Here is a 26,305-nt window from a genome sequence, read left to right on the forward strand (position 1 = left end):
GAATCTAATGTTATCTACGGTTGATTACCTTCAGAAGGACTGCATGTTCGTCTGCTACTCCTATATTTAAAATCCTTCGAGCTTCTTCGAGAGACGGAACAGAGCTGCTACGCAAACTATTCCGGTCCCGAATGTTTTGCAACCTAAATTTTTGACACTGGACCCGATTAATATGAGCGGTGAACAATTAAATGGTGGTAATAAAGCATACACTTAAAATGAAATAATATTTATTCATAATAATTACGTATGTATAGCCTACACAACCTGTATCAACTACAGATTAAGAAAATATTACACAAATACTTTTAAAATGTCATAAGAATATTATTATTTTTGTACACTGTTATAAAATTACAAAATTATTATGAGGAACAAAAAACTGACAAATGAATAATTTTATAAAATCAATATTTCTACAATAATGTTATTAATTAATAATGTTATATCAATATTGTTACATTTATGTAATTTCGATGTTATAAGATTACAATAATGCGTGAAGATTTACAACGAAGTCCTTAGGGGTAGTCATATTACGTGTCATAGTCGTGCATATTACGATTTAGCCTCTTACTAAAGGTTTTTGAGCATTTAATCCCAGACATTAAAGTTATTGAACATGTGAAGTCTACTAAACTGCTTGGCGAGCTTGGTAAATGGCCTATACCCATTGCATTTAGAGAGGCTAGAGTAATAAGCTAACTATATTGTGACATTAAAATAATTAAGGCACAATTTAAGGCAACCGTTTAAATTTAATTTATACCTAAATTTAAAAAAGATATTTACAAATTGTCTTACAAAATTGAATCGCAATATGCTACTCAATTTTGTCTCACACAAGATAAAAAATGCGACAGCATACTTTATAAATAAAAATGCGGAACAATTGAGAGAGTACGAATATGATAATATAATTTAACAAAAATAATTAAATCTCTCAATAGAAATGAACCACATCAGAATACATCAGATGAAATATTCAACAACCGGGAGGATACACAGGGTGTTTATTTTCTAAAATAACAATCACAACTCTAAAACGACGGAAAAACGGCGCTTGATACAAGACACAATTTAAAATATAAAGTTTAATCGCTTGTGTATATCTGTATCCTAGGAAATCACATCATAACATGTTAATACGCTACAATAAAACTACTTAATAAAAAGAATACCCTGCAGGTATAATAAAATTTGGTTAAAAATACTTATCGTAATTGTGTTAAATGTTTTATGGAAAATTATGCACATTTTTTTCATAAGATCTCCAGTCCATCTGTACATCCGAATAGAAATCTGGAGATTTCAAATTATGGTTAGTTGTTTAGTATCTATTAAGATAATTAGTAATAAACATTTAATTAATTCTCACTCTTTAACTGCATATTTAGGGGCAAAACTCACAGAGCATTTTTCTTCCTCCACCGCACGTGGACATGGAACCGCAACAATTGCGTTTTTTTTACGGCGCGATTGTCTGCTGACGAAAGGCAATTATATCGATCATTTTCCGTCTTACGAGTAATACGTAACTGCAGCTACTACCGAATCTCGCAAAACTGTGGTGTGAGTTTTTCAACAAAATAACCATTCGCTAGAAGAAAAACGCTCTGTGAGTTCTGACGCTTAGAAGGGCAAATCACGATATGGGTCCTAAAAATTCAGATTTCCATATCATATCACTTAAAATAAGCTCTTTTATACCCAACCTTACACCTGTTACCCTTTGGTAGTCTACTACAGGACATATACTTCCATATATTCGCATGGATATATCCTTAGCTATCACACTAGAGATCAGTTTCTCTCAACTCAAACGGCTTATCAATCACATTTTCTTTTTCAACCATTAACTTTTTATTATCTAGATTACCCTCAGATGTACCGGCACTTCTTTTCCTATTCGGACTTATATCTATATTTACAACTTTTAAGGGAGATCTCATCGCATCCACTGCTAGATTACCTATAGATGAGGTTAGATCTGATGGTACATTACCATCTAGACAATACAACAACGAGTCTGTTAATCTATCGTCGGTTTCTGTAGACTTATTTATCGACAGGTCTATAGGAGTCGCTGTTAGCACTGACCTGCTTAGTAAATACTCTCTGAACGGCTCAGAAAGAGATTTGGTTACATTCAAGCTGGTCATAAGGTGGTTTGGTTTGAACTTTGGTAGTAATTCTTCGCCACGTAGCGTCGTGTTGAGATCTTCGATTTGGTTTCGTTTCTCGTGGCTGATCATGAAATGTGTGTTCGCGGATCGAAGAGGGCTAATGTCGACTGAACCGGATCTCGCGTCGTATGGTTTGACTTGTGATGCGCTGGCTGAGTGATTTGATCTGAAATTGTTATAATATACATTTTTTATTAACAAAACCAAAATCACGTAACTAAGTAACGAGTCAAGTGGTAGTCAACATTTAAATAATTGTCGTGTAGAGACAATTAGAAGCGAGTACGATTGTGTAAATAATCTCATCGGGTGTATTCGGTACTCGCCACAATACTCGAACTTTCTCCTCTTTATGTAAGTTTTGCGAATCATATTCGTGTGTATTCGTGCATAGCATTATTCGTGTCGAATATACTAAGTTTGAACTGCGTTCACACACTCGTAGTTGTTCGGTGAGTTACTCGGTATGTTCGCGTGTAACTGTTGCGTAAGAACATATGAATGTTACACTAACCTTTCACAAGAGAACGAAGACCGCGACATCATATCATCATCAGAAGACACAAAGTCGCTATCGTTCTTCGGTGATATCGACCGATAAATATCCGATTTGCCGGATTCATCCTTATTGGCACTCTCTGGCATACTGTCGCGCTGTTCCGACGTTATGATTAGTGGTTTTCTTGAACGAGGGGTCATTATTGATTCCTGTAATTATACATTTAAATTTATCAGATATGACTTATAGGTCTATGTGCATGGCGCGGAAAACACATAGCCACACATATGATAATTAAAATTTATGATAAATGGTATGCAGTCTATTGTATTTATTTATAAAAATCTTTGACTCAACATCTATAACTACATATAATAGTGCACTGATATGGGCTGTGATTTTCCATGTTTGACATAATATGTTATGATGGTATAGTCCGCACCAAACTACTAGTCCGCTCTGAAGTCATTGTGAACAGCTGTAGTAATACAATTTGCTATGGGCGACGCGATCTATTTCTATATTCAGAGCGGACTAGCAGTTTTACGCGGGCTATACACATATAAGCCAATTTAAAAAATACATATATAAATTATATGTAACGATAATAACTGTGAGGCTTGATAAAACTGATGTGACAAAGTATCCTTAAAATCTGAAATGAACATGATATTATAGTGAAGTTTATGTTTAATACGATTTTAAATGCAACCAAAGTAAAAAAGAGCATGCATCTAATGATTTCGAAGACAAAAGCTCACATTTCGATGACATATGCACATGCTTGCAAACACTGAAGCATTCTAGCACAAACCTGCATAGCTTTGGATAGCTTCTGCGTGGATTTCGTTATGGGCGACATGGACGCTCGCCTGAAGTTCATCGTGTACGGTGTGACACAGTCCTCGTCGAAAACTGCTTCGGATACACCCGGTGTACTCGTTAGATAGTGCATCTTGAACTCCATATCTGTACATATCTTAGTTTTTTTCGGCGTATCTTCTATCGGACTTTTCTCGCTAGATATCTCAGTTTCAGAACAAGTTTCTTGATCGTCTATACACGATACGCAAGTCGGTGTGCCTCGGATTATTGCGTTACGTTTTTGATACTTTTTATTCAAGTTTTGCGACGCGGATATGATTTTCGAACGGAACAGTCGTGTGCCGCGCTTCTTTGTGTTCTTAGGCGTTTCGTCATTCGAATCCAACGCACTGAGATTCGGTTCCGAAACAAATTTCGGACTCATTTTCCTTGATTTATTCAAAGCGCCCTCCGACAACGTACTTTCATTACTCGCGTCTGAATCATAATCGTTATCATCCAAGGATTCCGAACTAGCAATTTTATTCGCCAAATTCTTTAATACGATATTCTTATGAGTAACATCGACTTTACTATCTTCCCCATATCGCAATTTCCCTTTGCTTGATTTCTGAAAATAACGCATGCGGTCAGCACATGACGCGAAAGTTAGACAGAGTCACACGTGTGAGAGAGACAGAGCACATGATGCGATGATTCGTTGATTAGTTACAATTAACGTGGACATGACAGTAACAACAATTAAAGCAAATTAGATATTAATTATAATTGTTATTTAGTGATATTGAAAATGGTGAACACATGTGGTATGTGATGTGGTACCACCTAAAGAAATATTTTGGAACATTTTTTTAGGTTGAAAAATATTTCACGATAATATGATGAAATATTTTCTCCTGAATCTCAAAGTGAAGGTCACAATACAATTACTAAACTTCAATAATTACAACAAATTACATTCTACTTGTGCAGTAAAATTTAATCCTTGATCATAATTGCATCAAAAGCATTTATGACTTCTTTTTCCCACCATTTTCAATATCAGACTGAGAAATTATCTCGTATTACAATTAGGAACGTTGATGCACAATTGCGATTAATGTTTACATGCCAGAAAGCTCATAGATTTATATTTGTAGATGTACCCTAGAATAACAACAAGGACAAACATTGATATACAATAAAGGAATTAAGAAACAGTTAATATTTTATCCTTTACTGTAATTAAACTTGTCGCAATTATGTCGATAATATTTTAGATTTTAGAAAAAAATAGATTCTCCTGAATAGTAAATATTAAAATTTCGAATCTGTCACATTAATAGGGCACATCTACAATTAAAACTTCTCATAAAGCTATATACTAAACAACATACCTCTTCCACAGTATTTATAGCAGAACCGGATCCCTTCTTCGGCGTTTTGTTCAGCAAACCCTTGTTGAAAATGTGCCTCTTTATAGAGTCGCCGAAACTACGCGAGCCCGCTACTTTACCCGTTCGCTGTATTTGTATTGGTGTACCTATACACACATATTGTGACCGTTAAATATATGATAGAAATATTAAACGTGATTTGAAGTCGTGAAAAATATCACGGGATATTATCGATAATTCAGAATATATTCAGAAGATTATTAATTTTGACAACATTTATTATTCACTATCTTAGTTTTAGTAAAAAAAAAAATATATTTCGTTTGTTTTTTCAATAATATAGGAACAGAGAGATCGCTCGCTAACAAGATCATGTCTGAGGAGCGGAAGTGCTCCCACAGTATTAGTTCGGAGTTTGTATATGTACAAGCTGATAAAAAATCTTCGATACTGTGATGGCCCCATCTCTTGACGACTTGTGGAAAGTTGCTACAATTTTTATATAAATATTTGGGATTAAATATTGTCGAAATTTCGATACGTTAGCAACCCTACACATCGCGGCAGGACATACCGTATCCGTTCTGTCGGTTGAAGGTCTTCACGAGCCGTCGCTTGTGGTGCGAGTCGGGCAAGGCTTGTATGTGTGCGTATAGTTGCGCGAGCGCCGTGTCCGTCGGGTTGTGGGCGTTCTCCGCGCGTGTTCGCCCGCGGTCCACGAATGTGTAGACGGTGTTCGCCGCTGTCCTGGAAGTTGGAGTCGAAATGTTTAAATTGATGAATGGCGGGAACTTAACTGCCAAATGAATATGAAAAAATATGTATTTTCTTAAAATTGCGGCTTTTCCTTTAGTTTGTCATGTATCATTACTTCCCAGAATTTGCTCCTTATAAGTGACACTATCAGATACAGGTGTATTTTTTTTTCAAAATAAACTCGTTCGATTCCCGGCTAAGGAAAAAGATATTTTAAAAAACTAATGATGTAGTTTTAGTTTTTAGTAAAATCGGCCTCATAACTCCTTTCAGCATTTTTCGCTAATCCTTATAGTTTCGGATTTGGCCCAAAAGGCCTATTTGAAAAATTCACCCTGTAGACTGCTAAAAAGGTTTGGATTAGTAGCCAACTTTTTTCAATAGTTTGGGAACCCCCCATGAAATCTAAGAAGGTTTAACAAAGCAAAGCAATGATTAAAATAAAACTTAAATTTGAACCTGCACACCAAAACGCACAAGTATGCATTTAATTTAAGAGTTAAGAGTCTGCTACAATAAATAAAAACCAGTATTGTGCATTTATGAAAGTAGATCCGAAATCCATTACATGACAGTTTAATAGTCAACTCAACAGTTATTTTATATGCTATGTCACAATTTTTAGTCTCAGAGAGTAATAAAACACCCAATTTTACACATACTTATCGGAAATGCTTTCGTCCAAGTCCACATCAGGCGACATGACGCGTCTCCTCTCTCTTATTGTGAAGTATGCCGATGCGTCAGTTGCTAATTGCGCGGGAGCTTCGAACAATCTCGCTGAGAGTCGAATCATGAAGCTTATCACGGGGGATAGCGCTATCGCATCCGCGTGGAAGGTTTCTGGTGATAGCTGAAATGGAAAGGTGTCTTATATAAAGAAATGCCTAGGCTATTGAAAGTTTAAATTGGAATATTCCTGTCATAAATATAAATTTCACCGAATGATGCAGATTTAGATGCAGAATGGTATAAGTTATATGTGGTTGCAGTTTTAAAATTGCAGATTTGATGTTATTCACCATGCAAACTTTAAATCTAAAACCCCCCTAAGTAATATCCTAACTTAACACTATAAATCCGAATGAGTTAATTAAGTTTATTTGTTTGTTTGCTATACTTTAATACTGTACTTAACATATTGTCATGAAAATGTATACACATGTAGTCAGGCGTTCAGAAAAGAAAACAGGGTACATCTTATCCTGAAAAAGCCACCATTTTGCAAGCAAATCTTCACTTAAAAGCTAAGTAATGCTATGATGATTAATATTATTGCTTTAACAAAACCTCATTCAATATATAATACCTTTCTTGGACAAAGAAGATGCGGAGTAAACATAGTCGCAAGCGTGTCGGGCGACATGCGATTGGACGCCTCATTGTCGGCGACCAGTCTGAGCAGCGTGAGCAGCCTTTGTAGAAAACTGCGGTGTGAAGGCGTCAGGAGGAGTAGTAGCAGTTGCAACGCTGTTAGGAGCTTGGTCTCTGATGACTCTGCATTTGGTGGGTATTGGACTGAAAATAAGAAAAATGAATGTTTGTGAAACATCTTTAGAGGTCTATAATAAATTATGCTATACATCCATGGGAATAAAAGGTGTGTAGAAAATAAGATATGAAATAAAAAGGAAAAGTCTTCATGTAAAGATAAAACTGTGTGTGGCCCTTTGTTTGGTCCAGAATTTTCTTCAAGGTTGTCATAATTTAAATCAAGAAATCATAATTTTTTTCCACATAATATAGAAGGATATTTTCCTTATAATATAATTTAAAGAAGGTATACTTTAGGTATACTTTTAATAGTGAAACATAATCTTTGTGGCTGTGGGTGACTCAGATAATATTCAAAATCCTATTATTAAAATTTGGAAAAGTCCCAAAACACTGACCACTTACTATCAATGGAGCATGCTAATTTATTAGGTTACTAAATCTGCACATCTAAAGCCTTTATTGACAAGAATTATTTAGTTACAGCTATACTAATAATTATTCATACAACACTAACCGGCCAAAGTGCAATAAGTCTGATAATACTGATCCATAAGTAATGGTTGTGGCAACTCAGCCAGGAAGCCCTTCAGGACTGATGCACAGTCGTGCACTGAGAACTTGCTGTCTTCCAAGCCCAGGTTGGAACCAGTTAGGAGGAGCTGACGCAGTTCCTGCTGACGGTTCAGGGAGCCTGTGCGCCGGAATATGCCTTCCTGGGTTACATCTGGAATTGTATAGTAGTGTTTATTAGTTTATTGCATGATTGTTCAGTTTATGTGGTAGTATCAATATAAAAAGGCATTAGAAGCAGTATGTATGATCAGGAAGGTACCACAACCACACCTATTTATAATATGTAGCAGTTGTTCTCTCAGTGAATGGGTGTGGAGTAGACTTGAGTAGCTCGCGAGTGAGTGATATAAAAGATATATATCTTCACCAAAGAGCTAATCAATCATCAACTCCAACGAATTTGAATTATATCTTTATATCCGCCTCACATGGTTGACTTCATAGGTCCATACGATTCCGGATATAAGATCTTCTTCAACTCAACAGTTTTATACTCGCTCGCGAGTGAGTTATGAGCCAAATGAGCGACTGACTGAGAGAGTCTGATTCGAGTCAAATGCATTACGTCTTAAACACTAATTAAAATCTTTTTTCTTTGCTAAGAATATGAAAATAGGGATATACAAATAGTGTTGGCCGTGAAATTTATATATAATTTCTTGCCAGTTTTGTATTAATTATAGGAATCAAAAATGTTGTCAAAACATTTTGATCTGATTCTCTGATATACTGATATAAAATGTTGCTTATATCTTTACAGAGCTACTGAGCTAAAGTGAGTTACTGAGCTAAAAGAGTGATATATATCACTGAGTTGAAAAGATATATATCTCTCTTTTCACTTCAGTGATATATAATGCACATCTCTAGTGTGGATACTGGCTGTTTTACATTTGAGTCAACTATCTTAGTTTCCAGGATTGGAAACATATGCAATAGGTTTTAGGTAGAAACCCTGTTCTATTTCAAATCTTTTACAGATATCCACTACAAAACAAACAGTAACTATTTATCATCAGGATGCTTGCTACTTCGACCTTATAACAAAAACTGATAATAAGAAATGAGGCTATCAGCAATATAATATGTATTACACAATCAATACTACATAATCATAATAATTACTTGCACCATTGATGAAATTCTTAACCAACCCTGACTGTTAAAAATATATTCCAATTAAGTTGATAAATCTAAATTAATTTTAAGAATACCTCCAATGCTTATATTTTATAAAAGACTTGTAAAATTTTGCACACATGAATAACATTAAAAAATATAAATAGATTGTTTGTATATTTTAATTTTTTACATGTTATTGTAATAAAAGTAATAAATACTCACTTTCAGGTTTCGATAGGAAATCTATGAGCTCGTTCAATCTCAATATTCCTTCCTCATTTATCGAGTTCACTTCTGTATTGTTCTTAGCGTTATTTTGACTAGAATTCGTCGCGGAATTCTTTGCTTTCTTATGAAAATTCCACCTAAATTGCTTTGGTTTGTCTGTCGAACCGTCGACACTACAAAAAATAAAAATAAATCGCGCATAACGTGACCGGAAATTATTGTAACGAATTTTCGTATGATAAATATTTATATACTCACTCGTCAGTATTTATATCCACAACGAAAGATAAATGCATGCGCACTAATGTAAAATATTGTTCCAAGTTCTCTTTTCTAAGTCTTTCTATCAGATTTATTTCCGCAGAACACATTGTAATTTCAATAACGAACACTACACGTTTTCTATAGTATACAACTTAAAAAACATAATTACACAAGGTAAATAAAGGAACATATTATATATTATCGTATTATAATTACTACTCGGCTCAATTGATCATTTTAATGATATCTTTATATTAAAAATCGTTTCATTTTGCTGATTTCTTTGCATTGTTTTCAAATGAATAAAATTAAATGTCAATTGTCACAACGGCCGAAATTATTCGTTCAGAAACGTATATACAAATCAATCAATCAATCAAGTTATATATCTTCGCACCGACAAAAAGGATCTAATGCTTTTCGTATAATTATTAGTCATTATTAATAAATAAGTAACAAATGATAACAAGGTACTGTATAATAAATAAATAGAAAATTATTATTGTAAACATTAACCGGTAGTATTGCCAACTTCGTACCTAATATTTGTATATTGCAACATTTCCTACAAAAAAAAAATTCAATGAATTAATTTTATTCAGATTATCTAATAAAAACACTACGAATAAAATAAATAAATAAATATTTGGTAGATAGTAGATACTCTTAGTAGATAGCTAACAAAATTCATAAACAAATAACAAAGTCCTAAATTTGTATAACATACAATATTATTATTTTATAGGTTTGTATAACAAATAAAAGAACAGATTTATTTCAATCTACCCAATCCAGTAATAAGACCATACGGTCTGATCTCAGTATAATTTATTCCATTTGTCTTACTTGATTTAAAAATTGTTTTTCCATACATTTCTGGAGTCTAAAAGCTAGTAGGTCTTCTGGACATAGTAATCAAATTATGTCAGAGAAATACTATACACGGAATTATTTTTATTATTTTAATTTATAGACTAGAAGGAAAGGATAAAAAAAATGGCCCAAAACTAGTAACATAGTTGTTCACTTTTTTTTCTTAGATTTATTAATGACAAGTCTATAAAGTCAATGAATGATTTACGATAACATAAAGAATAATGTACATGCTTTTACATTTAATTTAAGTATTAAAACAATTGTGGAATATACAAAATAAATTAGAACATGTCATCATGTCCTAAGTCTGCTAGAAGATTCAGTCCTCTTTCTTTCAGTGCTTTAGAGAGTAACTTCTGCTGTTCTATTTTGGCATCCTGTTCTCTCCTTTGTGCGTCTAAGATATCATCTACGGATACTTCTGTTAGTGGAAGGTTGTCTTCTTTTTCCTTGTCCTGAAATAAATTATTTAAAGTTTTACACATTTGTCTCAAATATTAGCTATTTCTACATTAAATAAAACCTTAAATTAGTATCATAAACATTAGAAAACACAAAGTATTTTTTTGTATTAAATAGAAGTAGGGTTGTATCCAAAATAATGGACTTATAGACATATAAACATCATTAATAAATAGTTATTGCCTGACAATTTTTTAATTTCTCTATAAGCACATGTTTTATAATTAGCTGAATCCTTTTGTTTAATTTAATTCAAAATCCGAGTACTTTCCTTGTATGTATTGTTTAGATACAGATATTACGATAAATATACTGCAGTTTAAACACAGAGTTAATACTAAATATTCCTAGGTTTAAACCGCGATACTTCATGTGACATAGAAAAGTATCGGATTGTGAGTATAACTTACAATTTCTCCTAAAAGCACAACGTTTTCCCCTCTCACGATGAAAATTCCTCTCGGTATGTCACCGTACTCGCGCCCGACATGGATTCTCTCTATCGTCTTATGTAGGACTAAGTTCGCGAATTGGTCCACACAGCGCAAATAGCCGATCAATGTCCTCCCATCTCGCAGCAGCACCATCAACTTCTCTTCATGAAACAAGCATCACGGGATAAAAACATTTCACATACAAATAACGAAGAAAACAAGAATAACACATACTGTCAAGTTCGTCTAGCAAATTCGCCGTCCCAGCTAAAGGGTTCACGTTATTCGACATTGGATATACTTCAATTAATATTCGGTAAATAAACAAATTCTACGTATAATGTAAATAGATATTTATATTTCAATGAGATCTCTAGTTGCCGAAGCATGCAATCAAAATCATATGCAATTTGACATGACAATTGACAATTAATTTGACAATGACAACAATACAAATGGCACAGATTGTTTAAGGATACTGGATAAGTACATACCTACAATTTTATGTCTAGCATTAGTTTTTCTTACAGTAGTTTGTTAATCAACGATTGTTTTGGAAATGGTCTACTTTGCTTTTAAAAAGAGTATTTTTTCTGATTATCTTTTTATTATTTGTATGCATATCTCATAATGATATTTTCCCTTTTGATGACCTTACGATTTTTCTCCTAAAATGGGTGAAAATCAGTTAAAGACAAAACATTTTTAATTAGAAATAAATCGTATGTATGTAAAACACTCAAAATTATGAGTTAAGTAAATTGATATATACCAAAGAATGTAGAAACCTTAATGTTAAATGTTTAAAATTTTACTTTTATCTGATAGTATTATAATATAATAATGATTTACTTATTTATAGTAAAAAAGACTCGTTTAAAGATAAATAGTGGTTATATGTTTCAGATAAGCAAGGGTTTTTGAGGGTTAACATTAAAATTATTTTTCGGGAAAAACTGATTTAAAGACTTGACAGCACTGTGTTATTGACATTAAGGAATCAACGTCTTTAAATCTTGTCTTTTTCCTGTAAATTATTTACATCTGTGTAAATAATTGTGACAATTTTAATCTGTGTGTATTGTGATTGTGATATTGTCTTTGTTTGTCAAATTATTGCATGCATCGCACGTCAAAGTCGTCAAATGCGAGCCTTTTCTTTTTATGTTGAAATGAGTTATAGTGCAAAATATACACGAAGCCTGCGATATTTTGAGTGATTGCTATGTTACTTAGTGGATTTGTTTGTTGAGTGAGTTTGAAATAACTACAGTGGATTACCAAGATGGATTTGGACGACGTAGTAAAATCCGGTTGGTTGTTGTTCCCACCAGCGGGAGGGAGCATGTTTAGCAAATTTCCCAAGAAGGTAAATTCTGTGTAACTGAAATTATGTATTTGGAATATTCAAGTGTTGAAAAACTGGGCTCGTCACGCTATCCGTGCGTGATTAGGGCGATGCTTTCTAATGAGTCAGGTTCGCGATCCTATAGTTGATATACAACGCATATATGATGTAGAAAACCTGCTACTGTTATGTCAACTTACATTATTCCTTAGAGTGCGAATATAATTTTTTTATTATAATTTTCATTTAATATCGGTTCATTATTTATGTGTGACATTTATATGATTATTTTAATCAAATTTAATTAGTTTTTTACATACGTTCCTGTAATGTTAAGATAAACAATATTGATCTACATATAAGCCTCTCTTCTAATTATATCAGTCTTATGATTGACAGTTTATTAATCTCTGCTATGGCACAGAAATTACTTGTGTGTATTTTATATTGAAAGTTTAGTTTAAGATATAAATGTAGTTTGTTATAGATAGGAAAAGAACTAGTTATTTTAAACTAAACTTACAAATATGTAAGTTAGTTCAAAATAAAAAGTAATGCATAAAAGTAAAATATTACTTTCATGCATTACTTATTTGCAAAAAAATATTGAGATATTTTATTCAAAGTAGATTCTATTCAGAATTTGATCTAGATTTTCAGCTTTAATTACAACTATATCTTATGTGCCGGTAAAGTAATCATTGGGGATAATATGTCATATGGTTCATAGTAATTGTTTTTAATACACATTTCATTTTTCCCTCCCATTTTTCCCATTTTATCTCTTCCCAAGTAACTGATTTATACAATAGAGCTATTGTTGTGGTCCCTTGGAAATTCCCATATCACATTAATTGAGGAAAACCAGCTACAATATGCTAATTAATAACATAATTCTTCATATTAATTAATTTGACGAACCCATCCACATGTTTTGTTACCTGCACTTCCTTCCATTATAACAAAAATAGTTTATATTTTATAATTACAAACACCTTGTTTTTTTCCTTTCAGAAAAATTGGCAACAAAAGTACTGTGTACTGTTTACTGCAAGCAAGCAAGGTATTGAACGACTCGAAATATACGACAACAATGATGATATTACATCCGGTGCTATTCCCAAGATCATAACTCTCGAAAATTGCATCAAAATAACTCATTCTAGTCCCAATACTATAACAATACTTACGAAGTCTGTTACTCAACAAGTTAGTACACAAGTGGAAACTGAAACATTGGAATGGGTGACCGCTTTGCAATCTGTGGCCTTTAAGAGTGGAGATTCTGGTCCCATTAGTTGCGATGAGGACAATGACCTTTATTGTTCATCTGGTGAAGGAGTATTCTCAGTCAAAATGTGTTCATCTGAAGCATCAACAAGATGTGGCTTTGAACCCATTAGATACCTCTTATTACTTACAACCACTGCCATAGAGTTGAGAGATGTTAATGACAATAAGTTGTATGCAACTTGGCCATACAGGTATATAAGAAGATATGGTTATAGACAGGGTAAATTCACTTTTGAAGCAGGCAGAAAATGCGATACGGGCGAAGGTATCTTTCATTTAGAGCACCCTAATCAATCGGAAATATTCAAATGTTTGTCACTGAAGATGAAAACAATGAAGCAAATGATTGGAAATGATAACTTGAATAGTCCTGAACATACAGAGTTCAACATTCAACCCAGTGTCAACTTGTTTCCTGGGTCCAGAAGTCCTCTGGTCGCAGCAAGGCCTGACGACTTGAACCTAAGCTCACTTTCATTTAAAACTGCATCAGTGTCAAGTCAACAAAGCATTTGCACTGAAAGAGACAATGCACCATTATTAATGCCTAAGCCTGCCCTAAAACCTAAACCTCAGAAACCACCAAGAAAAACAATCAACATCCACAAACAATTGAGTAAAGATCTACCAAGTTCTACGGATGAAAGTATCGATTTTGGTAGATACAAAAAACTTGATAATTACGAACCAATTGATCAAGTGAAAAGTGAGAGTAATCCATCTTTAGGGCCATACGATAAGGTTGAAGTACGTAGTGAGGCGTGGAAAACATTAGGGATTGATGACCCCGATCATACAGAATTTACTCCAAATTTGGGTGACAATCCCAACGTCATGAAACTCATATCCAGGTCACAAGACAATTTGAATACTACAGGCCCAGAATCCTCAAGAATCATACTGTTACCCAGTCCCGTGGTAGATCCGGAAGACGAAAATTACGACAGGCTTCAGTACTTTGGATCGACAAGCAAATTAAATAAATCTTCACGGTATAAAAAGATTGAAGCAAGACCCACAACATTGTCTATAGAACCTAAGAATAAGGACACATGGAATGATTATGATGAAGTGGAAAATGTGATGCAAACTGCGAGGTTAGCTGACGATTCTCATTTAGGTTATGGCATGATACGGAAGCCTAACACACCAGGACCACAAGTCCCTACTGCAGCGCAAGCACAGGCTCTCCAAAACCAAGTAGGATTAGAGGAAATTATCCACAGCAATTGCAATGGAACAGATTATGCAATTATAAGCCGTCCAAAACGAGTTTAAATAGTAACAATGAGATTTGAATATGAAGACTGAATTTGACAGCGAATTATTTCCATGATATGCCTAAATGCAATTTTAATTCTCGAATAGTTTTCGCTCCAATGTCGAATTTGTTAAAATCATTAAAAATAATTGAAAGTTATTGATTTAGAAAATTTGTATATTACATAAATATATTAAAAATCAAAAATATATTTAATAAGACGAGTCTCAAAATAATGTAGAATTCAATAAAATAACTGAATTGTATTAATTGGTTAATTGAATATTAATTGGTATAATTCGAAAACTCTTATTTGACCATGTTGTATAGGTTATAAGTTTATTATTATGCCTCCATTATAATATAGTCCAATTAAGGAGTGCTAATAAAAATATTGTATATTATAATAAGAGTTTTAATAATGAAAATATCATAATTTGAATCTTGATTAATTTTTCTGTGATTTTGAAATATATTACATAGAGGTTTAATAAAATGTCAATGATGAGACTGTTTCTGCATTCCTTGTGTTTTAAAAATTTTAAAAGTATTTTAAACCTTCAAATGAAATTCCATTTTAAATTATATAAATGTTATACTTTGAAACGCACAAGATTTGTTTAGAGATTATGTAGTTTTATATTATTATGATGTGATTATATTGTGCCTATATTAATCTGTATACTGAGGAAACCTTGTTAAGGGACTAAAATGTAAGGTCTTAGGGCAGTCCTTAGTAAAATTTGATATCCACAGAATTTATAACCAGATTTCCATTTGAACTATGGACAGGTAGTTTTTAATGGAAAGATGAGAGATATTCCAATATTACATTCCAAATTTATGCTTTAATTTTTATGTAAGTGTATATGAAATGACACTAAGGACTTGCTATACCAGTTTTTGAACTTTACTGTAGTGTAAAATTAAATAACTGATAGTATTAAATTATTTGAAAATTTGAATTTATTTCTACTTACATGGTTTCTGATGTGAACTTAATTATGTATTATAGATTTTAAATAATGATTACCAGATGGTGCCAATTTTTTTAAGTACAATAATATTTTAAGGCCATAAAATGTATGTCTTAAACCTACTATAAAATGATTTACCACTATTGATAGGCTGCATATAGCATTAACCAGATACTTCACTGCATATATGAGGGTTTTTTTTTCACTCTTTATTGACCATGTTATAAACAATGTGGTGCAAAAGGCGGACTTAATGCTAAATAGCTTGGAAAATAATTTGGACTCATATATTGTGTGTATGCAACTTAAGCTGTTATTTGCCCTCTGATATTTTTTATTATCATTTTTATTTAATAATAATTTCTATGTAATATTTAATACCATTGCTGTGTAAAAATGATATTCGTCAAAGTTAATGTTATATTTAATTGAAATATATAACTTATACTAAGAATTTCCATGTTTTAAAAGTAAACAAGCCATACATTTTCATGGCCTTTATCACTTAGTGTTGTTAAGACATTTATGGTGCATATTTTATTTAATATAAAAAGTATTCACTGTATTAATTATTGTAATTTTGCTATGATACTTACAGGATTTTATGAATTTTCTACTAGTAATATATATTTTGGCCATATACTTTATAAAATATATTTTATATAATGGACAATGATTTGTTTTCTTTTAGAGCCTAGAACCTTATTCTACTGGTATATAAAAAGGGTTTGATACAGGACTTTATTACCTACATTATGTTTTAAATTATACTAGGCAAACATTGTGATGCCATGATAAAAAAATGTTAAGGGTGAACAACTCTTATCACTTAGGGGTATGAAAAATAGATAGTAGCTGATTCTCAGACCTACTGAATATGCATATAAAATTTGGTGAAAATCGGTAAAGCAGTTTCGGAGGATGTACTCCAGCTTTGTGTAAGTAACATTGTGACAGGAGAATTTTATATATAAGATTTAAAAATAAGATATATAAAATATATATCTTACACATACATCACAAATTCTGGGAATAGATAATGAAACATCTAAATGCTAATTTATTTTTTATTTCCTTTTATACATCTCAAAATAGATCTAAACATACATCTGGTCATTTAAAACTATATATTCATAAAACAATACTATTATTTAAATTATTTTTTCATTATTCAGGGTAATCATAGAAATAGTTAAATTATTACACTGAAATATTACAAAATAATTTAGATAATCCAATTGTAATTTATCAATCATAATCTACAATTAAAGTACATACTTCCAATACTTTATCACAGTCATTGTTTATATCATTTACACATTTCATTAATTACAATTGGCAACTACAAACAAATGAGGAAAACAGCTACAGCTATAATATTATTAAAGTGAACTACAGATCTAAGAAAACATATTGCATAGAAATTTGTGTGTGATATGTTAAGTATACAGGGAAACATGGTTTTCTATGAATTTGTAGACAAATTGACAGAAGTCTTTTTCTATATGTATTCATATTGTATATTGAGGACAGATCTTTATTAAGTGTTTATTAATAAACATACTGTTTGGTGTATTATTAAATACCTATAAAAGACAAATATAATCTAGATATCCTGTGCAAAATATAGTAGCTAGAGTAATTGAATGAGAAATCTACAGCAAGGTGATATAAGTTTTATTAAATCAAACTTTGCAATACACAGGAAGCTTTGCTCTTTTAAAACTGGTGCAGTTTGCCATATTGAAAAATTTGGGCCAATCAAGCCAATTTTACTGAAAATTAACAGCATAATACAGGCAAGTAGGATTAATCATTCAGAGGTTTAAGATTTATCTAGTCAATGCTTATGGCTTAAGCAGCCTGTGTATTACATTTTTGTAAAGTGTAGATAATGGAAAAATATTTTGCGATCAAAAATACTAGTCACAATCAATTACTAAGATGCTCAGAATACTAAATCTTATATTTGGGTTTAGTCATCAGTAAATTACTACAGAAAAGGCACTATCAGATATTTTCAAGCAGTTAAAATTGACTGTGAATCTATTTTAATATTAATTCTTGTTTTGTGCATATATTGAGCTAAAAAACCTAATCTTCTAATAAGCTTTTTAAAATTGAAATATCAACTTTGATAGGACTTACAAATGGGTTATAAAAATGTCATATAGCTAGAAACCTTCCTGAAAATATATTGAAGAAATATTGCCAACAATACTTTGCTGCAACATACTGTTTTATTAAGCAATACTTTGTAATCTAGTCCACTATGGATCAAATGCAGTATGCATAATATCTCTTTAGTCTGTGATGCCTACATAAAACTAAGTACAATATCACTAGATTAATTACAATAAGTATTGCACATGATAATTCAACATCTGTAGAATTCCAGCTAGAAATCTCCACAAAACTACCCCATATACAAGCCTCCTTCTGTGTTCAACTTTTGTGAATCAGTCTATCCATCTAGCTCTTTTGTTTCAATATTTTTAATGACTTCGCGAGCAATGAATTCAAGGTCACTGGACATAATCTTCTGTACCGTTTCACCTTTCTCAGCCATAATGTCCTCGATGTTTTTCTTCCCGTTCATATCGGAGAACCAGTTGAGGTTATCCGCAATCAAGTGCTTATTTTGGCAGCCGTCACAAATAACGATCACAACGCCCTTGTAATAAGCAAGTTTCGTGATGAATTTCGTGTTCCTCGTATTGCACTTCTTGCATGTGAACATAAGCTGGAATTTGCCTTCGGTTTTCTTCTGCTCGCCGGGAAGGGTTACTTCGTTAAACTTCGCAACTGTCGTGCTAAAGTTTCTCGGAGATTGTACCTTTGGGGTCGACGAGGACAGCGGCGCCGCCGGCATCACCCGCCGCCCGAAGTAAGAGTTCCCATTGCTCGGGAAGTAAACTACGTTGTTGAGCAGGCGCGGCGAGTGATATTTCACAACGAAGTCGATCAATGTTTTGTGCGACATGGCCAAAACACGCGTTATGCGATTGCGGAACATCAAATTTTAAGTTTCTGTTCTTCCAACTTTATATACAGTTACTACAAAGTAAACGATTTTGAAATATTGCATCAGTTTTCAGTAAGTATCCGAAATTATTGTCAAAAGTCCTTATGTCACTCAAGAAAAGAGAAACATGAGAAAAAAAGCATGTGTTAAATTTATTGTCATTGTCAATGTCAGTGTCTCAAATTTAACGTCAAATGTCATCAATGAACTTAAAATAATAATGCCACTTAAAATGTAAGGTAGACAAGATAATGCCTACATTTTGGAGAAATATAAAAAATAGTCCCTCAGTTATAGCCTGCTACATCCTTTATGCCTCAGTAACAACATTAATTCCACGGGTACGAGTTGTTACAAATTTAAAACTATCGTAAAAAATAATATTTTTAGTTCATATTTAGTCGTTCTTTAACAAAACATAATTTAATATATGTAAATATCATTTATCATTGTAAGTGGAGCTTTAATTTGACGTATGCACGTTCTGCTCAAAATTTAATTATTTTCATCATCAAATAAACTCTTAAGTCTCAAATAATATTATAATAAATAACTTAAATACGCTTCAATAAGAACATAGCCGTTTATTTCTTAGAATGCTTATCTTTAAGCATTTCGTTAATGTTTATGTCTTGACATTAAAGTCATTGACAGATGATTGGCTGTATAAAATAAAGAAATGTTCGCGTTATTGTTAAAAATGACAATTTTAATAACCTAAATTCAAGTATTCCTTGTTTTCTCTAAAAATATATTTGATTTCTATATTTTTGTGGACTTGTTTTATGTTTAGTATTTCTCCTAAATTATATTTGAAAGTGGTTCAATAGACTTTAACAACCTTATCATGGAATCTATTTGGTTTAAACCGGAATTGGCTGACGAGATCATAAAAAATAATGATATATTTGAAGAAACTCACAGTATTGTGACCGGTGAGTTATTTATTTAGTATTATTTACTTACGAGATTATCTATATTTACGCCTCTGTCCTGGCACATAGGTATTTCAGTTTCATTAAGTTGAATCTTGGTGATCTTTGTATTCTTGTTAAAGGAGATTTGGGTAGGTATACCTACCTTATTCTAATAGATTATTTGTGAGTATGCCTTATATAAGCCTTTTAATCATTTAAAATAATGTGCTGGCCTTTCGTCCAATTACCAAATAATATTACAGGGCATTATTTTGGCTATTCTTCAGAAAGTTGTACTGCTTTTTATTGTTAATAAATTTAAAATCATAATTAATTAATAATGGACTGGCAACTTAAGGCTTATGATTCTATTTCCAAGCTTATTCTTCTTATTTCAATTCACCTATCTACATTATATTTAAATAATTTCTGTTTTTCAGATATTATGTCTGGACATCTAGAAATAACGAATCTAGTAGAAAATATGGCCGGAGTGCTAACAAGCAAAGAAATAGAGCACAGAGTGAAAGGGATGCAATTCTTTACAAAGTTACTACGAGAGATACATAAAGAATATCTATCAGAATTACAAGTTAAGTTTATAAGTAAATTTTATATTGATCGGTTGAAAGACAACCACAGAGTTATACCGGCAGTTTTAGAGGGATTTCTGGCAATCATTGACATGAAGAATTATAATATACAAAACAGTGGAGAATTTTTCACGATACTTTTCAGGGAGGTCCCCTGCCAGTCCCAAGTTAGACAAGATCGGTACAATATCTATTTGATTGTAAAGACCCTTTTGGAAAAAGATATTGAGTGTAAGTACAAACTTAATTATTATTATTTTTTTACCGGTCTTAGAAGCTACTACTTCTAGTCTATGTGATTTTAAGTAGTCATTGTGACCCATGGATATCTGTAACCAAATCATCCATACTACAATCTATGTGATGTTGCATTATGTGAGGACTATATGAGCATTATGGGACTGAGATGAAATGCCTAGAAAGAGGGAAACTTTACTACACTCTTGAAACATGGACACATCAGTACTGCACTGAAGTCAATATGCAGAAATGTATCAGTTTTAATTCCTCTAATACTCATTTAACCTTAATTGTGTAATGTAGTTATACTAAAATATACTTTTTTCAATTCCAGACATGAAATCACTAGGACCAGACTTTGTTTACGGAGTCATATCATCAATTGACGGAGAAAGGGACCCACGTAACCTGATGTTCCTTTTTAACTTCCTACCAACATTTGTAGCCAACATACCCTTAGGTCACTTAGTTGAGGAAATGTTTGAGGTTATATCCTGTTACTACCCTATCGACTTTCATCCCTCTCCGGATGATCCCGCAGCTGTTTCAAGGGATGATTTGGCAGCAGCACTATGCCCTTGTTTGTGTGCGACACCGGAGTTCGGGGAGCAGTGCCTTGTATTGTTGATTGAAAAGTTGGATTCAAGCCTAAGGATTGCAAAGTTGGATTCATTAAAGTTACTGGTGAGCATCATAATGACTTATAACTTTCTTAAAGATCAGTTCATGAAACTATGAAACTGACTAGCAAAGAAATTTACCCAGTATGATTCCAGCGTATCATTACCTTAATTTGCAAATCAGCCAACTCCATTTTTTTTCAAAATGTTTTTTTTATTTATTTTGATTTCGTTCAACGCCATTTATTTTCAAAATAAATAAAAAAACATTTTGACAAAAAGTGGAGTTGGCTGATTTGCAAATTAAGGTATCAATATTAGAAATTGAGATTTTAGTTATTGGTGCCTCAAGTAATAAAGGACACACATATTAAAAACATTTTTACGTTGGTAAATATGTGATGCATATATTGTGTGGTGATATGAATTGTGTTTCTTTTATTGTTGCTATGTTCTATTATGGTTATTAGTTAAATTATCTTATCTCGCTCTAAAGTATGTAAGTTCTTCATCCATAAACATTTTATAGTGACTTATCTAAATGAGATTAAAACCAGTTACTATTTACTGCTTTTAACTTGATTTGATTTTTTTACAGGCAGAGAGTTGTAAAACATTCAAAACAGAGACTTATGGACCATTTTTGAGAGCTCTTTGGTCATCATTACATCGAGAGATTACTCATAAAACTGATGAGGAGCTTAAAATAGTCGCACATGAAACCCTATTGGCATTGGTTGCAAAATTAAGTACTGCAGCAAATACTGACCAAGAGTTTGAGAATTTTGTAAAAGGTATTATCATTTCGATGCAACAAGCGCTAGCAGAATCAACAACTGTTGCACAGTTCGTACAATCAGCAAAAGTGTTGTTAACCACAGCCAATGGTTCGAAAGAGTCTTGTGAAATTGTCACAAGGACTATGATACCAGCAGTCGTAGCTTATTATGAGTTTAAAACATCACCAAAACTACAAACAGCAAGTATTGAGTTCTTAGGCGATCTGTACGAGATGGCCAAACATTGGGAGATATTGGACCAAATAGACAAACAGTTGGATGAAATACCGCAGCTCTGTTTGACTGCTGTTAGTCAACCGGCGAAAGATTTTCAGATTGCCGGTTTTAAAATGTTGGTTAGAGTGAAAAATATACTGAAAAGTGACTTAGTAGTGCCTTTCGTTGAAGTTTTAGTGCATAATATTCAATATTCGCAAGATCAAGACTTATTGAGTGTTAGTGTGGAAACTATTCACGCGATAGCAAAGAAGTATCCTGAACTAATCATGGATCTAGTCGTTAAAGGGAAGTGTGACTTAGATAATCTAACTGAAGACAAAACGGCTTTGAATATTCGATTGAATTTGCTTTCAAATTTGGCTAGCATTGACGACTTCACGAAAATTATTATTGAAGAAATGTTGAAAATAGTTACATCAAGTAATGAGGAGGCTCCTAAAGTAGTTGAAGCTCTGAGTGAATCTATGTCGAATGCAAGTTTGTTTACAGACAAGAAATTAGAAGAGATTGAAAGTGACCATGGACTTATAGATTCCGTTATTAGTTGGATAGTAAAAGAAATAAAGAGCATGCCGCATGAATCGTTATCAAATGGGTATGCGCTAATATCTAATACGATGTGCAGTTTATCTGCAGAAAAGCAACAAATAATTCTAGAAAAACACACAACTGATATCTTAGAAAGATGTAAAATGGATGAGACATATTTATCGCTTTTGGAATCGTTATATAGTTCTGTTAGACAAAGTGTTTATAATACATACTTTGAAGAGATCATGTTGCTATGTTTGAAACTAGCGTTAAATAGTGATAAGGAATTGATAAGAACTAAGGCGTGTGGTTTAATAGCGCATTTTCTGAATAAAGTGGAGTATGGACAGAAATTCGATTATTTGTATGAAAGACTAAAGAATTATCTTTCGACTTGTAGTAAGGATGATCAGAGCCTATGTCCGAGGTTGATAAATTTGTATGCGTGGATAGCAAAGTCATTGATCATGAGAGGCGGTGATTTGTTCCTCTTTTGGTTGCAAAAGGTGGGTTTTATTTCAGTGGTAATAAGATGAGTGTGATTCGTGCATTTACCCTCATGGGTATTTAGATAAACCTAAAGTTTTTAATCATTGTGATATTAATATTGGTAAAAGAAATATAATATTAAACTTCCACGACACAGTCTTCTTACAGAGCTACTTTGTCGAATTATGATGTCGAGGTCATGTTATGATCTATTTGCGGTAGCACTCTACCGAGAAAAAATTATAACATGACCTTTACAATCTGACATAATTTTATTCTTACCCAATCAATCACATAAAAACAAAGCATAGACGCTTATGATAAGATAAACAAACTTCTGTTTTATTGTGAGTTTATTCAATTGAACTACATTTCAGATTCTAATATCAATATCAAGTGCAGATTGCTGCAAAGAAGGATCGGAAGCGATTCGTCTCATCATGACAGACTTTCCCGACTGTTTAAATACAAGACATCACGCTAAAATCAGCATTCTATACAAGCAACGCATGTTCCAAACGTTTATGACCTTGACAGAAAAGTTTGGTCCTTCAAGCCCGGATACTAAGGAAGCGTATCTACTGAGTTGGGGATATATTCTCGCTAAGACGCCTAAGAGTGTGCTTAATAATGAAGTTAATAAGGTTAGTTATTCTTCTATAAAGATTGAAAATTTTCATAAATGTAAAAATATTACCCTATAAGCTATAATAGTCTACTAAGTTTTCAGAGGAAATATTTTCAAAAATCCATTATGAGTAATAAGTTTATGAACTGGAGTGTTCTATTTTACAGCATACAGTATTACTAGTCTGAAGATATTTAGTCAAATGATACATTTTTTTAGCACAACTTTCATGCAGTACCTCAATGCGATATCTGTATGGTCAAATATTAACATTATTATTTATCTGATTCGCTAAGTAATTTCTTTTTACAGATTGCACCCCTTCTAATTGATTCTCTCGAATACGACAATAAAGATTTGTTGATAGTTATGGTGGATGTCCTTTGTCATTTTGTGCAAGGGAAACAAAGCATTGTGGCTCAAAGCCTACAGACTATATTACCACGACTTGTCAAGTTATCTACTTATGTTAAATCAATGGTAAGTACCTAGAACTTAGATATGTGGTATATTTTAATGGGTCTTGATATGTATTTAATTGTATATAAAATGTATGAAATGATTGTAAGCAATCATTTAAGACCTTTTCATTTTTGTAAATTCATTTTACTCTTTGTTTGTATCACATTAATTACTTTGTCCAACTCATTGGCAGTGACTGTAAATTATATGGACCTCTATATGAATTTCATTTCAAATATGAAATATATTATTGTTTTTCAATGATTGATGCTTTTTGGGTGCTTAATATTTACATCTGACTCACCCTTCAGTCCAAAACAAAGAAAATAAAAAATGTTACCAAAAATAATATGAAAATCTTTTCGCCATAACAATTGTATTTTTATTTGGTTCTAAGAAGACAAAATAACAACACAAAAATAGAACAAATAGGAATTTTATGTATTTTTTATCTTATTCCAGGACGTGCGAATAAAGAGTCTACAATGTCTCTACGACATAGCAAATTCATACCCAACGGTTTTATTACTACCCTACAAGCAAGATGTGTTATTGGATTTAGCGCCCTCTCTCGACGACAAGAAGCGACTTGTACGCAATGTTGCAGTTAAAGCACGAACTAGGTGGTTCCTAGTTGGCGCTCCTGGTGAACCTAAAGAAAATTAGCTATTTAGAAATATAGAAAGTGGAAAATAATTTAAACTATCATTGATTATAGACAATCCTTCAAGGAAGGTGCAATAGATAAGCGCGCCATCTATTCGCGACAAGACGAAACTTGAGGAATGATGCAGCTCGTTGCAATATTTCAACTCTTCATAATTAAGAATAAAATATAAATAATGCGAAATAATTATTTATAATCTGTTGAAAAAATCTACAGACAATCATAATAACGTCATAATGTCCTATTATTTCATGTTAGTTTCATCACAAATGGAACAAACATTTTTTAAATAGTGAAATATCAAGGGACACAAATTGTATATGCACAATATCCTTTTCTTGTTGTTATTTTGTTGACGAGTTTTGTTATTTTGTTGTCCCCTTATGTGGGACTTTTACCGCACTAAACCCCCCCAATTCCCCCCCCCCTCCGGGGGGCGCGGCGCATCTGTGGCCGACCTCAGGTAGGAATATCTAGTCCTATCTGGGGTTGATTACAGATGTCCATGGGCGGCAGTAGCCACTTACCATCAGGTGGACTGCACGCTCGTCTGCTACTCCTATATTATAAAAAAAACAAACCGCTGTCCTTCCCGGGGTCGCTTGCTGGACGATTTGAGCCCTTAATTTTGCCGTCCGCAATCCCGGAAGCCCCTTTTAGTTGCCTCTTACGACAGGCAGGGGTACCGTAGCCCTATTCTGGTCCCGGAACTACAGGCACACAATAATATTTCGAACCTAGATGCGTACGTTGCTTTTAAATATTATGTTTTTTTTTTTGCATTTACCAGGCAGCTCAGTTCAATGCTTTTTGTACCTATAAATGTGTATGTTAAAACGGCGAATATACAAAAATGATTATTACAAAGAGATTATGTGTTATATCAGGGCGCGCAACTTGGTCCGACATAAAAAGAAATATACATTTTAAAGGCTCCAACAGTAGAACAAAATAAAAAAATACTTACGCTTTTTATTACATATAATGTAAATAATTTCTAAGTTGACGATACTGTGAAGAAGTTGTAAATTAATTATTGCAATGTAGTAAAAGTGAGAATAATTTTATGATCTGACCAAATTACGTTCTACTTATCGGTTTTACGATTGGTTAATAAAATATTGTTAATTGTATGTT

The 26,305-nt window shown here is 32.8% G+C and overlaps 5 protein-coding genes across 6 annotated transcripts; 2 read left to right on the top strand and 3 right to left on the bottom strand.

Moving 5' to 3' along the window:
• Nucleotides 1-213: 213 nt before the first annotated feature.
• RhoGAP54D (Rho GTPase activating protein at 54D) lies at nucleotides 214-9,606 on the bottom strand. 2 transcript variants are annotated; one of them, XM_073076757.1, is made up of 10 exons: nucleotides 9,321-9,605; nucleotides 9,057-9,235; nucleotides 7,654-7,863; nucleotides 6,952-7,160; nucleotides 6,305-6,495; nucleotides 5,461-5,633; nucleotides 4,887-5,032; nucleotides 3,500-4,120; nucleotides 2,701-2,894; nucleotides 214-2,352 (listed from the first exon to the last, which is right to left on the bottom strand). In XM_073076757.1, the coding sequence occupies exons 1-10, from the start codon at nucleotides 9,431-9,433 to the stop codon at nucleotides 1,797-1,799; spliced, it is 2,592 nt and encodes an 863-aa protein (XP_072932858.1). In that variant the 5' UTR covers nucleotides 9,434-9,605; the 3' UTR covers nucleotides 214-1,796. The 2 variants fall into 2 exon arrangements, with proteins under 2 accessions (XP_072932858.1, XP_072932859.1); XM_073076758.1 differs by lacking the exon at nucleotides 3,500-4,120 and having other exon boundaries at nucleotides 9,321-9,606.
• A 728-nt stretch (nucleotides 9,607-10,334) lies between these two features.
• On the bottom strand, nucleotides 10,335-11,521 carry LSm1 (U6 snRNA-associated Sm-like protein LSm1). The gene is made up of 3 exons (XM_073076759.1): nucleotides 11,333-11,521; nucleotides 11,075-11,259; nucleotides 10,335-10,657 (listed from the first exon to the last, which is right to left on the bottom strand). Exons 1-3 carry the CDS (start codon nucleotides 11,388-11,390, stop codon nucleotides 10,484-10,486), a joined length of 417 nt encoding a protein of 138 aa, XP_072932860.1. The 5' UTR covers nucleotides 11,391-11,521; the 3' UTR covers nucleotides 10,335-10,483.
• Nucleotides 11,522-12,153: 632 nt separating this feature from the next.
• On the top strand, nucleotides 12,154-16,650 carry Dok (docking protein homolog). The gene is made up of 2 exons (XM_073076760.1): nucleotides 12,154-12,467; nucleotides 13,461-16,650. Exons 1-2 carry the CDS (start codon nucleotides 12,384-12,386, stop codon nucleotides 15,015-15,017), a joined length of 1,641 nt encoding a protein of 546 aa, XP_072932861.1. The 5' UTR covers nucleotides 12,154-12,383; the 3' UTR covers nucleotides 15,018-16,650.
• A 1,474-nt stretch (nucleotides 16,651-18,124) lies between these two features.
• LOC140745017 (uncharacterized) lies at nucleotides 18,125-19,138 on the bottom strand. Its single transcript, XM_073076761.1, has one exon. The coding sequence runs from the start codon at nucleotides 18,991-18,993 to the stop codon at nucleotides 18,442-18,444; it is 552 nt and encodes a 183-aa protein (XP_072932862.1). The 5' UTR covers nucleotides 18,994-19,138; the 3' UTR covers nucleotides 18,125-18,441.
• A 539-nt stretch (nucleotides 19,139-19,677) lies between these two features.
• Nucleotides 19,678-25,493, top strand: Mms19 (MMS19 nucleotide excision repair protein). The gene is made up of 7 exons (XM_073076763.1): nucleotides 19,678-19,937; nucleotides 20,360-20,743; nucleotides 21,087-21,436; nucleotides 21,971-23,428; nucleotides 23,789-24,055; nucleotides 24,352-24,519; nucleotides 24,964-25,493. Exons 1-7 carry the CDS (start codon nucleotides 19,850-19,852, stop codon nucleotides 25,165-25,167), a joined length of 2,919 nt encoding a protein of 972 aa, XP_072932864.1. The 5' UTR covers nucleotides 19,678-19,849; the 3' UTR covers nucleotides 25,168-25,493.
• Nucleotides 25,494-26,305: the final 812 nt, after the last annotated feature.

The sequence above is a fragment of the Epargyreus clarus genome, unplaced genomic scaffold (assembly GCF_041222505.1).
Source record: "Epargyreus clarus isolate Ecla_fem2 unplaced genomic scaffold, WU_Ecla_fem_2.2 ptg000009l, whole genome shotgun sequence".
In the NCBI taxonomy this organism is placed as follows: domain Eukaryota; kingdom Metazoa; phylum Arthropoda; class Insecta; order Lepidoptera; family Hesperiidae; genus Epargyreus; species Epargyreus clarus.

Excerpts from the sequence above, each read along its gene's own strand:
- LSm1 (XM_073076759.1), bottom strand. The coding sequence starts at position 11,390 with ATGTCGAATAACGTGAACCCTTTAGCTGGGACGGCGAATTTGCTAGAC. Across the intron at positions 11,260-11,332 it reads TTTGCTAGACGAACTTGACA|AGAAGTTGATGGTGCTGCTG; the intron begins GTATGTGTTATT and ends TGTTTCATGAAG. Across the intron at positions 10,658-11,074 it reads TTGTGCTTTTAGGAGAAATT|GACAAGGAAAAAGAAGACAA; the intron begins GTAAGTTATACT and ends AATTTATTTCAG.
- LOC140745017 (XM_073076761.1), bottom strand. The coding sequence starts at position 18,993 with ATGTTCCGCAATCGCATAACGCGTGTTTTGGCCATGTCGCACAAAACA.
- Dok (XM_073076760.1), top strand. The coding sequence starts at position 12,384 with ATGGATTTGGACGACGTAGTAAAATCCGGTTGGTTGTTGTTCCCACCA. Across the intron at positions 12,468-13,460 it reads TTAGCAAATTTCCCAAGAAG|AAAAATTGGCAACAAAAGTA; the intron begins GTAAATTCTGTG and ends TTTTCCTTTCAG.
- RhoGAP54D (XM_073076757.1), bottom strand. The coding sequence starts at position 9,433 with ATGTGTTCTGCGGAAATAAATCTGATAGAAAGACTTAGAAAAGAGAAC. Across the intron at positions 6,496-6,951 it reads ATCTTCTTTGTCCAAGAAAG|CTATCACCAGAAACCTTCCA; the intron begins GTATTATATATT and ends TTTCCATTTCAG. Across the intron at positions 4,121-4,886 it reads CTATAAATACTGTGGAAGAG|AAATCAAGCAAAGGGAAATT; the intron begins GTATGTTGTTTA and ends CGTTATTTTCAG.
- Mms19 (XM_073076763.1), top strand. The coding sequence starts at position 19,850 with ATGGAATCTATTTGGTTTAAACCGGAATTGGCTGACGAGATCATAAAA. Across the intron at positions 20,744-21,086 it reads TTTGGAAAAAGATATTGAGT|ACATGAAATCACTAGGACCA; the intron begins GTAAGTACAAAC and ends TTTCAATTCCAG. Across the intron at positions 24,520-24,963 it reads CTACTTATGTTAAATCAATG|GACGTGCGAATAAAGAGTCT; the intron begins GTAAGTACCTAG and ends ATCTTATTCCAG.